Here is a 12,617-nt window from a genome sequence, read left to right as displayed (position 1 = left end):
AAAAAAGTGCATGAATTAATTCGGGATGTATTACTTCTTTACCTTTAATCATAAATTTCTAATCAATTTTGAAAGAAAGTGTCCTCCTAAATAAGCGGCTCAACCTAAATTTAATAGGGGCTTCGATTCGGACTCGAATAATTTTGGATGTCATTTTCAGAAATCTATAATTTCATCGTGTTTTAGTAGTGTTTATGACGATTTTGATATTATAATTGGATTATTAATTGGGTGAGGTTTAGTTAGTAATGAGTGGGTAGTGGGTTGGTTTATAAATTATATTAATAAATTAAAATTATAATCAATAGTTGAACGCCAAGTATTTTAAAAAATATTTAAAGCGTTTAATTTTAAAACAATTAAAAAAGTGGTCAATTTTGAACCCAAAGGAGGATGTCAAGGGTATTTTGAAGCCAATAGGTAGATGAAAAGAGCATTTTGGAGCCAATAGGTGGATGAAAAGGGCATTTTGGAGCCAATAGGTGGATGAAGGGTAATTTTGTACCATTTTCAATACTTCAAGGGTATTTTAGGCCCTTCTCCGTTTTTTATTTTTCTATTTCTCTTCTCATTATGTTTTTGGATAAAAATAGTGAAATAGGGACAAAAATTTATTTGAGGATAATTATTTAAATAAAAATTTTAAAAGAAGAAGAAGAAGAAAAAAAAAAGAAGAAGGGGGAAGAGAAAGAATAACAGAAAGAGACGAAGAAGAAAATAAAAAGAAGACGACGAGGAAGAGAAAAGGTCAAAAGAAGCGGAGCGGTACAATTATTCAATCCAAAAAAATATTATATTTAGTTAGAAAAATTTTATTGTCATAGATGGTAATTATTTTTTTAATATAGCATATTTATGTGATTTATCCTACTTTATATGTCTTGTCACAATTTCAATTTATACGACATTTTTAGTCGATTCTAGAAAGAATAACATATTTATATATTTTATAATAATTTTATTTGAAAATTTTCACCTTATCCTTAATGAGATAATTTACGGTTACAATAATATCTATCCACAAAGTTCCAAGTGGAATTTAATTTAAACAACCTTACTTGTTTTATAATGGCGAACTTACAGAAATGATTATATATAATTTAGGGGTTCATAAGGTCCGACACCTATAATTAAGATAACTACTCTTTCGTAACTAACCTTTAATAGATTATCCAACAGTATCTAAAAGTATTAATCATGTTTGGTGATCGACTGATTGTATTCTACTCTAATATACATATTTTATGTTTAGGAAGTTTCTCTAAATACATTATTTAATGCAGTGCATTAATTGTGCAAGAGTATCTTTTTAAAAAGGAAATTGCACTACAAAATATTTTCTTCTTCATTGATTTTGTTGTATTACTAACTATTATTTGTACAATATTGATATAATTTTTCATTGTTGTTGTTGTTATAAACTTTTTTCACTTGAATACATTGGTACAAACATTGATATAAATGCATTCTAATGATGAATATATTGAACATATGATGATTGATGAAGGCTGACGTGTTAAATGCTAACTGGACTGGAAGTTAGTTGGAAGATGTATTCACATTTACAGTTAGTTAGTTTTGTATTAGTTAGTTTGTTAGAAGCTTTGTTAACAAATGAGTTAAGTTAACTATAGTTAGTAGAGTCGGTTAGATCAGTATATAAGCATTGTACTTAGTAGACTGAGTTTGAAATCATTCCATTATATTCAATACGATCTGAAAAATTCTCTCAATAGCAGATTAAGCTTTGAGCTCTGTTCTAGTTTATAAACCAAATGGATGATCTATTTGTATACTCAACATGGTATCAGAGCCACAGTGAGTGAATCTAGGATTTTTTCGGCAGAGTGTTTGTAAAGAACTGAGAGATTCATCAGACGTAGTGACATATCGTTTGAAGTTGATTAGCTATGGCGGCAAAACCAGATCACAATCATACACTTTTTCTATCCTCCTTTGATGTAGCTGGATCTGTCCAGATTGGAATTCAACTTGTAGGGATGGAGAATTATACCATTTGGATTCGTGCTATACGTTTGAACTTGTTGATGAGAAATAAATTAGGTTTCATTGATGGACTTGTCAAGCGGGAGATTTCAAAATTGATTCTAAGAAACAAGATTGGGATTAATGTAATGCTGTGGTGATTTCGTGGATTTTAAACAATGTAAGTAAGGAACTCGTCAGTGGTATTTTGTTTTGTTCAAGTGCATATGTTGTTTGGAATGATCTGAGATATCGATTTGATAAAGTGAATATGTCAAGGATTTTTCATCTTCACAAGGGAATTGCTATGCTAACTCAGCGAGTTTCTCCTGTATCTATTTACTACTCTAAGTTGAAGAATCTTTGGGATGAGTATGATTCCATTATTCCACCTCCTACATGTGAATGTGCTAAATTTAAGGACTATACTGAAGGATTGATGAGACAAAAATTATTACAAATTTTAATGGGATTGAACGACAACTACAGTCAGGCGTGTTGTCAAATTCTTTTGATGAACCAACCCCCAAGTGTCAATCAATGATATGCTATGATCATTCAAGATGAAAGTCAATGAGTGTTAGCTGGTGAAAACTCTTCGGGAAGTGTTTCAGTTGATGTTACAACTTTGTTTTCTCATAGATCTAGAAGTCATGGTAATATCCAAAGCGGACTTAGCTATCCCAGTGGTTCAAGGTCCTCAAATGCAGGGTCATCTAATGAAAATTCAGGAGCAAGTTCTTCCAATCGTTCAAGGAGGTTTTCTCATGTGTATTGTGATTCCTGCAGCATGAGAGGTTATTCAAAGGAAGCATGCTACAAACTTTTGCAATGTAGTTACTAAAACATGAAAGGCCATACCAAGGAGACTTGTTACAAGTTGATATGAGATCGGGTTAAGTTAGCAGGGCGGGTTATAGAATTTGATTTATTTTTAATTGAATAGTTTATTTAATCTCAGTCGTCCACGTGTCCTCTGTTAGTCATAAGAGTATATTTAGCCCAAAAGTATAATAGGAGGGGTATATTTAGCGCAAAAATATAACTAGGGATATATTTAAACTATTTTTCAAAGATATATTTGGCCCTTTTCCTTTTAAAAAATATTTTTAAATCTTAATTATATTTAACTTTGATCCAAAACTTTTTGGCCCATTTTTGATACTCTTTACTCTTTAGTTGCCATAAATTAATTAATTCATAATTTACAAAGAAGGAATTGAAGTGGCATCTAATTAATGTATGTCTGGTCTATGAACCTTCTTTTTTGTTAGTGAAGCATCTTATAAAGAATCGAAATTGCATCTAATTATTGTGTTTTTGGTCTATAAAAATGTTTGTTTCCATGAAAAATAATGCTTAATTTTTGTTTTGTCTGAAGTATAGAATAATTTGTCTCATACTTCAATAATTTGGTGTCATTTTATTTCTTATTTGCATTGAAAAATTCATTTTAAAATCACAAAATCAAATCGAACCGAATTAATTTGGTTCGACATTCAATACATACTTTTTCAAAATCAAAAATCGAACTAAAATTTGATAAAACCTAATTGAAGAACCAAACTCATTAGGTTTTGTCCGTGTACAAAAATTAAATATTTGATGTTGCCTAATTTTATAGCAATTACACTTGTTTTATAGGTTCATTGGCAGATTTTGAAAGGATTTGAGATTCGGCTATTTTGGGATAAGATAAGCAGGGCTTTTGTTCCCAGCAGAAAAACATATTTTGATCAAAGCTGATTATTTTTTCTAATTCAAGAAAAAAAAAACTTTAATATTATTTTGAGATATATTTATCTGGCACGAAACAGATAAACACTATTGTCAGTTTGTTGTTTTGCATGTATCTACTATTTGAGGTTCCCTTTTGGCTATATGATTATTTTTCGATTTTTCGTGAACACCTCTACTTATAATTGATTGATTTCCTTTGTACTATTTGATTTTGTATTTGTTTTCTACTTCATATAGAATATTTCATATCCTTAGTTCATTGTTTGTATAAGAACATATTTAGTATAATTTCACAATTGAGATCCGGAGAGGTCTCTTAGCCCTACCTCATAGAGATAAAAAATATTGTTTTTTGAAGATCCTCGACAAAACATTTTCTAAATAATTTAGAAATGAATAACATAAATTAAACAGTTACAACAATGAAATAATATGAAATGAAGAGCAATTTATAATAAGCTGAAGAAAGAACAATAATAACAATAAAATAATATAAAAATAACAAAGCACGAGGAAAAGTAATAATCGAAATTGAAGAACAAAAAATTACAAAAGTAGTGTTAAATACTATTGGAAGAAAGAAGGTCCAAGTGCGACCGCAAACCTGTCTCGCAGAAAAGCAAGAGAATGCTCAACTATTAACTAACCTTCTACCTCAATCCATCACATCAAAATCCTCTTATGTAAGGTCATTTTCAATAACCTAAAGATGCGTAATGTCTTGTCTAATCACCTCCCCCTATACTTCTTCGATATGCTTCTAACTCTCCTGACACCCCAGCCACCCCCCAATTGCCAAACTCTTATATCTTTCACTGCTTCTACACTTCTCTTTTTCACATGTTCAAACCATCTCAATTCACTTTCTTTATCTTGTCCGCTATGGGGTCGCTCATACCTTGTCCTGAATATCTTCATTCCTAATCTTATATCTCCTAGTACAGCCACACATGTACCTCAACATCCTCATCTTAGCAACTTCCATTTTCTGATCATGAGAGTTCTTGACTGGCTGACGCACCACCACATAAAACATAGTCTTTCTAACCATCATTCTATAAAACTTCTAAAATTTGGTGGTACCTTCTTTATCACATAAAACTCTGGAGACAAGCCTCCATTTTGCCCATTCTACACCAATATACTGTGTGGTATCATTTCAATCTACCATTAACTTTGAATTAGGAACTCCACATATTTGAAACATCCTCTCTTTGGGATGACCTGAGCATCAAACTTCACTTTCACGCCGACCTCATGCGTAAGGCCACTGAACTTACACAGTTCACTCCAAGTATTCAATCATCGATCCTGCCGTAAGCATTGTCAATCAGTACTATATTATCTGTGAATTACACACACCATGACTTCACCTTATACATGCAATACGTCCATTCATCTATAACTAGTGTGGGAAAGAAAGGGGCTAAGAGCCGACCCCTAGTGCAATCCCATAAGTACTGAGGAAGAGCTTCGAGTATCCCCCACTGTTCTCATCCTAATCTTAACTCCATGGTACATGTCCTCCATCCCACTAATGTAAGAAATATATTGTCTTCAAATTGAAAAAGAAAAACCATAATATTTCTTGAATTATCATTATTTGACAGGTATGACTTCCCTATTTTCCAAGGTGAAGATAAAATTCTGGAAAAGAAAAAAACTAAATCAGGTAAGATCCTCAACAGTTTGAGCAAAGCAGTTGCTTCATATGGCTTTAGCATAAAAGAAGAACAGCCATGAAGATACCAAAGAGTTCTTTCCCTTTGCCTGGATAAGATAACCATGAAGGCGTTGGCTAAGAACAAAGCTGGTCTCACTTCTCATTGGCTTACTGATGATTTTCCAGTGATCATTAGAACTTCTCCTGATCTCTATACATAATTAAACCACCTTCCATCATCAATCAACTGATTCTGAGAGCGCAACCCGGCAAAGTTGTTCATTTGTTGCCAATTTAAGTCGCGATATTAGAGTATATGGCAACTGAACTAGTCCCAATTGCAAAGATGATCACCAGTACAGCCAATATCTTTTCCCGAGTTGTAGATATGTTGTGAGCATCCCTGAGAAAAAACATCATAGCAGCAGTGAGTGGAAAGTTTGATAAAAATAACTCCGCAACTTATGTAGAGATTTCTGTCATTTCAAAGAGAACAATGCTCTCTGTTTCTGTTGAAGAATAGGGGCAGATATTGTAACAAGGATAAAGTTTCTTTATATGAAACCAAGATTGAAGTAGCTCACCTAAGAACTATTGAGCTCGGGAATATGAACATGATGCACATGACTGTTGTCGTTCCCATGAACTGAAAGAAGTACCAAATATTTGGAAAGGCTACAGCACCTCCGTAAATGAATGCAAGTAAAATACAGGTAAGGGAAAAGAATCTTAATGTTTCTGAGGCCAACAAAGGTCTTTTAGGAAAGAATAGTTCATCAACGTTAACCCTCAGAGAATAATTCATCACAGGAAACACCAGCATGAGATGAATGGCATAGCTCAATCGAACAATATCGTTAAGTGCTGTACCAATTAAAGAGTCAGAGGCTTGATCAAAGTTAACCAGCATGTCAGCCATGATCGAGTCCCCAAACAATAGGTACCCAAAGAATCCCACAGCAAAGTAAATGACAACACATAATACCAAGGAAATGCGAACAGCAGATGTCATGTCAGATGGCCTTCCCAGCTCAGCTCTGATTGGATGAACTGCAAACAGAAATAACCTCTGAGAGTGAATTAACTCATCAAAAGTAAATAAATAGAAGAGGATAGAACAAAAGTAACAAAGAATGTCACCCAAAATAAAAGGAGAATGACATACTTGTATTCACGCAAGTACGTCTTACCATTAACATGACATCCAAAGGCAGTAGCAAAAACTGGAATTGTTGTGAACAGTTCAGTAAAGGTAATTCCATGTGAGAAATCTGGTACCAGTCGTAACTTTTGTGTTTTCCCCTCCCACATTGCATGTATTGCCATCATTGAGCATATGACAACAAACAGCACAGCTAAAAGGATTGATATTGCCGATGCATGTCTTAATGAATCTGGATGTAACGAACCACAAAATTTATAATCCATTATATGCAGATCTTTACATATACTAAATGAAATATATGCTATTCCACTTTGACAAATATCTTCAATCTATTAGTAACATGCCGGTTATTTGTTCACACATCCAGCGATTAGGGATGGCAATTGGGGCGAGGTGGGGCAAACTCCTAATGGACAGGACAGGGAAGCACTTAAATGAAGTGGGGCAAGGAAAATTTTAGCAGGGCAGGGAAGGGAGGGGCAATTTACATGTTAAAGCATATCATCATATGTGAATATTAAGTACTTTATCATATAACACCATATATGTTGAAAGAAACTCCTCTGCTAACGGTTAATTCGTTTTTTAAATTTACTGATGTAAAATGAATGCCAAACAATATGCCAACTATTTTCAAGTCAACACACTATTAAGATTTGATTTTCACTCTGAACATTTCAAAAGCAAAACAATTTGGTTAGTTGACATCTTACTTTTGCAGTGAAATAACAAGAAATATTAATTTATTCCAAAGGGGTTACTGTTGCAGTGAAATACTCCAACAAGAAAGAATAATTTATTCCACATAGGTTGCTTTTGACTTTCTAAGGATTAAACAGATCTTCAATTCAGCTAAATCATTGAATTAGGATTAGAAAATATATATGAATAGTCGTTTAAACAGGGCCGGGGCGGGGCAATTGTTTGAAAAATGCTACACGGGACAGGGTGGGTTAAAAGGTCTTACTTGCCCCTCGCTGACCCGCCCTATTGCCATCCCTACCAGTGATAGGACAAACGCTCTATATATCATTCTAATGGAGTAGAATGTCAATACCTACTTTTCCTTCTAAGGTACAATATAAGCTGAATAATACTAACAATTGTACTTTATAAAGCTACTCATGTGATTAGTCATCAGCCTACATCCAACTATACTTTATGAAGCTTATGGGAAAAAGAGAATGCTTTGTGAAGTAGAAAATCAACAGATAGAAATTCTGAGATTATGACTGAACCAACCTATGCGCTTTAAAGAGAGCAATGGAAGCATGACAAAAACCACAACAAGGAGAACTGAAAATGCCCGTGAGGTCCACCAGTGGATGCCAAACCATTCCTGTAGAGTACCCAAGTGCACTGATCCATCAGAATTATTTCCTGACAGGACATCCCCTGTCAATTAAACAAAACAGGAAATAAATTAGTGACACCCCTGTTGTATCCAAAGCAAGATTACCAAGTGAAAAGTTCTGTTTGTTTTCTTTTGAAAGACAAATTAGCAATGCCCATATTTTGACATTGCAAACCAATCAAACTCAAATTCAACATATACATCCAATAGGTAAACTAAGAAACTCAAGAGTTCACCAATGAACTAAAAGGTGACACATCACATCAGCCAAATAGGAAACAAAAGAGGAACTAGCTTTAAGAGATGTTAAACAAGTAACTTACCAATAATAATCAAGTAAATAATCAAGGCACCAAGATTAGTGATGATAACACAAATCTGAAGAGCAACAGAACCAAACTTTCCAAAAGACTCAGCCATAAGGCCACCATAAGAATCCGACTCTCCTGAATGTGTATATTTCAATAAGAAATCAACCGTCACCTCAACAAAGTATCCCACAAGTAGGATAACAAAAAAGCTTGGAATAACACCAAGAACCTTAAAAGTAGCAGGAATAGACATAATCCCAGCACCAACCATTCCCGTCGAGATATTAAATATAGCACCAGAAATTGATCCTCCTTCCCCTGACCTTTCATTCTGTTCCACCGGTAAAAGAGGAGCAAGAGACCCACAATCCTGCTTCTCCGTTGTCATTCTAATCGAAGGGGATGGGAAAAAACGAATTTTAGAATATTTTGCTACAACACAAATGCCTTGGATCAAAAATCAAAACTTTGTTATTGAGATTGGTCAGATAGATAGATACAAAACAGAAGTTGGGGGAACAATAATGGTGGGGTGGGTGTAGATTCGTTGTTCTTACTCTAAAAATAATAATTAGGAAAACCCCTAAAATATGAACAAGAATTTTTTTAATGGATAAAAGTGCGCATGTGACTATCGTCCATCTTTGACAGCGCCACCATTTTCTTTCGTGTCAAACTTTTGACAAACACGTTGAAAATCAGATCTTCCGGAATAGTATCACTGTCATTATTTATTTTTATATTTGTGAAATTTTCTAAATTATTTTTATTCTTTATAATAGTAACTAAAAAAAATTCTATATTTATCTTTTCTTTTGACGAAATTTGATATAAGCTAAACTATTTATGAAATTATATTTAAGATTTGATAAAGAATAGTATTAAAAAGTATGATGTAATGTATTTCACAAAATTTTAATTAATATAGAATAAGATAGAGGGCAGTATTAACTTTTATCCATTTTTCAACACATTACGTATGTGGTTCTAATATTACTTTCCAAGAATGGATATATCTCAAACACTCCCTCAAGTATGGGTTCAATGATGGGGTCTTAAATACGTACTGGTCCCAAAATGACCTGTTCGATATATATAGGAAAAAGAGTTATTTCCCAAAATAGTAGTTTTCCAAGTTGAGAGAATTATCGTAAAATATGATTTATGTTTTATTTAGCACAAAAATATCACTCAATTATCATTATTTTCCTTTAAATATACTTGACACTTTAAAATCATCACTCTCTCCTAGTTGGCATGACATTTCATTAAAATCTTTTTTTTTTTAATAATAGACTAGTTTAATTTATTGAACCTATTTAACTAAAATAATGATCATATTATTTTTAATTTATTTTTAATTTATTAAGAATAAATTTTAATACTTAATTTTTTCATCATAATTAAACTTTTTGTTTTTTTATGTTATGGAGAATACATTTTTAAAATGTACTATAATTTTATCAGTTTTGAATACTTAAAAACACATACATTAAAAAAAATATTAATATACAAATCACTCATTAATGCCAATTTACATCAATTAATCATAAGTTGTATAATAAATCAATAATAATAAAGGTCAATACAATATTATTAATTGTATATTTTGTAATTCAGGCTTCCGATATTATTATTTTTTTTTGAAAAAAAAAAGAAAGTAAATAATATCATATTTTTTATCCATCAGAAATACTAAATACCTCAAAAGTCTCCTTAAATTCTACTTGATATGCCCTGTCATTAAGAGAAAGAGAAAGAGAAAATTATTATTTAACTTTTTTTTAATTTTATTTTTATTTTTATTCTTTTATTTTATATTATATTATATTATAACTTTTCATACAATTAAACATCAATAAATAAACTAATAATTAATTGAATTTACTTATTTAATTCATAGTATACATATTATATGAGATTAATATACAGATAAATAAAGACCAAAATTTTATTTTCTCTAAATATTATTCACTTACTATTTTCTTTTAAAAAAAGATATTGTAATATATGGATTTCAAAGCACCCAAATAATTATTTTTTAATAATTAATCGACCTTTAATATTTATTGTACAATTTATGATTAAATTGAAGTAAAATTAGCGTTCATGAGTGATTTATATATCAATATTTTTTTAATGTATGTGTTTGTAAGTATTTAAAATTGATGAGATTACAGTATGTTTTAAAAACGCATTCTGCATAACATAAAAAAATAAAATGTTTAATTATGATAAAAGATTTTAAGTATGAAAATTTATTTTTAATAAATTAATTTAAAAAATTAAAAACAATATGCTCATTATTTAAATTAAATGAGTTTCATGAATTAAATTAGTCTATTATTAAAAAAAGATTTTAATGACATGTCATGCCAACTAGAAGAGAGTGATGTTTTTGAAATTTCAAGTATATTTGGAGGAAAATAGTGATAGTTGGGCGATATTTTAGTCCTAAATGAAACATAAATGATATTTTAAGGTAATTCCCTTAACTTGGGTGACCATTTGGGGAATTGACTCTAGGAAAAAAGGTTATATGTGTCGTTGAACTCTTAGAAAAATATCATATTTATCTTTTGTCATTTTTTAAATATATTTATCCTTATCATTCAACTTTATGCACATATTTGTCCTTATACAGTTAAGTATTTTGTATCATCATGTTTATTAATTTACGTGACGCTTATATAGTTCAATGTGTAGATATTTTTATTATAATTGAAATTTTTTTTCTATCTGATCCATTTACTAAAATTCAACTCAATCAAAATAAAAATAAAGACTCATTAACTCGATTCCAATACCCTTTCTTTCACATTAATTTAACCATCAAAATAAAGATAATACCGAGACAATGACCTTCAACTTTCTCTCCGTAGCTTTACAAGATATCAGAAGAATCATTTTTTAATTCTAGAGAAAACTTGTTGAGAAGCAAAAGTGTTACCAAAAGTGTCCACAAGCATACATACTTGAAAGGGTGTTTTGACGAGATCACCTTAGCAGTCATTCGACTTTTTGTTTACGATTGTAATTTAGCAAAATATCAAAAATTGAATTATAATCAGGTCAAGGTACACATGTGACTGTTATTCTCTATTTTACCAATCTACATGTTTCTATCTGTAAAGGCTAAAATCCACTAAACGATATCCACATCCTTACTCATTCACCGCTCTACTAAATGTAATGACAACAGTTCAACGTTATGTTGTTGCAGTAGTTGTGGAAAAAGATTGGAATCAATGCAAATTGGGTGGAACATTAGACTTATTGCTGCAACATATAAGGTTAATGGGCATTGGAATTGGGTTAATGGTCTTTATTTAAATTTGGTCGGATTTTACTAAATGAATTGAATAGAATACTCAATAGAAAGTAAAATTTTAATTATAATAAAAATATATACACATGGAGCCACGTAGGCACCACGTAGACTAACAAAAATGGTGACACAATACTTAACTGCACAAGGACAAATATGTGCCCAAAGTTGGATGGTATGAACAAATATATCAAAAAAATATGATGAAGAGTAAATATGACCCTTTTCTAAAAGTACAAGAGCAAATATGACCCTCTTTCGATGTGTGTGTGTGTGCACGCGTGCGTGAGTGTGTGTGTGAAAAAGAAACACCCGGAGGGGTAGGTAGGAGGAGAGACCATTTTTCCTATCAAATTTAAAGCATCAATATAGGGTAGGTCCGTTGGGCAGGTCTGGCTTAACCCGAAATTTGATAGTGTTAGACTATGATTTTTGAAGCCATTTAAGAAGAGGATTTCTTAGCCCGACCTGAATAAGTCTGTCGATTTATAGGGCTTGAGAAATATGGATAGTGTTAGCCCGTGGGCCAAATAAAAATTAATTAAAATTAAAAATAAAATAGAGTATTAAAAGTAGCAGAAAACTAAACTTAAAATCTGTTTAAAGTTTAAAATATTACAACTTCAATACAAATTATGTTTACAAAATATGTACTACATTAAATAAAAACTCTCTAAAGTTTCTAGAGTATCACTACATATGCCTGGAAAATTGTCATAGTTTTTGTGTTTTATTATGATTATCCGAAAAAAAATAAGGTTCATATAAATATTTAGTTATTGATGTTGTTACTTAAAATCAAACTTAATAAATTTATAAAGGTAACTTTATTTATGGATTTGATTAACAAGCAGTAACACTGACACCATGTAATATTTTCTTGTCGATATTTATGATAATATATTTAAATTATAATTTAATTTAAAAATTATAAAAATATACTTTTAAGAAAAAGGCTGGCCCGATTAGCCCGTAACCTACATACTTATGGACAGGACCGATCATTTTTTTATCCACATAAGAAATGGGCTAACCCGACCTGACCTGTAAAATTTCAAAACCTATATGGA

At 31.4% G+C, this 12,617-nt stretch overlaps 1 protein-coding gene across 1 annotated transcript; it reads right to left on the bottom strand.

Moving 5' to 3' along the window:
• Positions 1–5,049: 5,049 nt before the first annotated feature.
• Positions 5,050–8,863, bottom strand: LOC107021355 (amino acid transporter AVT6C-like). The gene is made up of 5 exons (XM_015221998.2): positions 8,232–8,863; positions 7,797–7,949; positions 6,580–6,783; positions 5,974–6,439; positions 5,050–5,792 (listed from the first exon to the last, which is right to left on the bottom strand). The coding sequence occupies exons 1-5, from the start codon at positions 8,605–8,607 to the stop codon at positions 5,684–5,686; spliced, it is 1,308 nt and encodes a 435-aa protein (XP_015077484.1). The 5' UTR covers positions 8,608–8,863; the 3' UTR covers positions 5,050–5,683.
• Positions 8,864–12,617: the final 3,754 nt, after the last annotated feature.

The sequence above is a fragment of the Solanum pennellii genome, chromosome 6, assembly GCF_001406875.1.
Source record: "Solanum pennellii chromosome 6, SPENNV200".
Taxonomy (NCBI): Eukaryota; Viridiplantae; Streptophyta; class Magnoliopsida; order Solanales; family Solanaceae; genus Solanum; species Solanum pennellii.
This window is presented reverse-complemented; position numbering and strand designations above follow the sequence as displayed.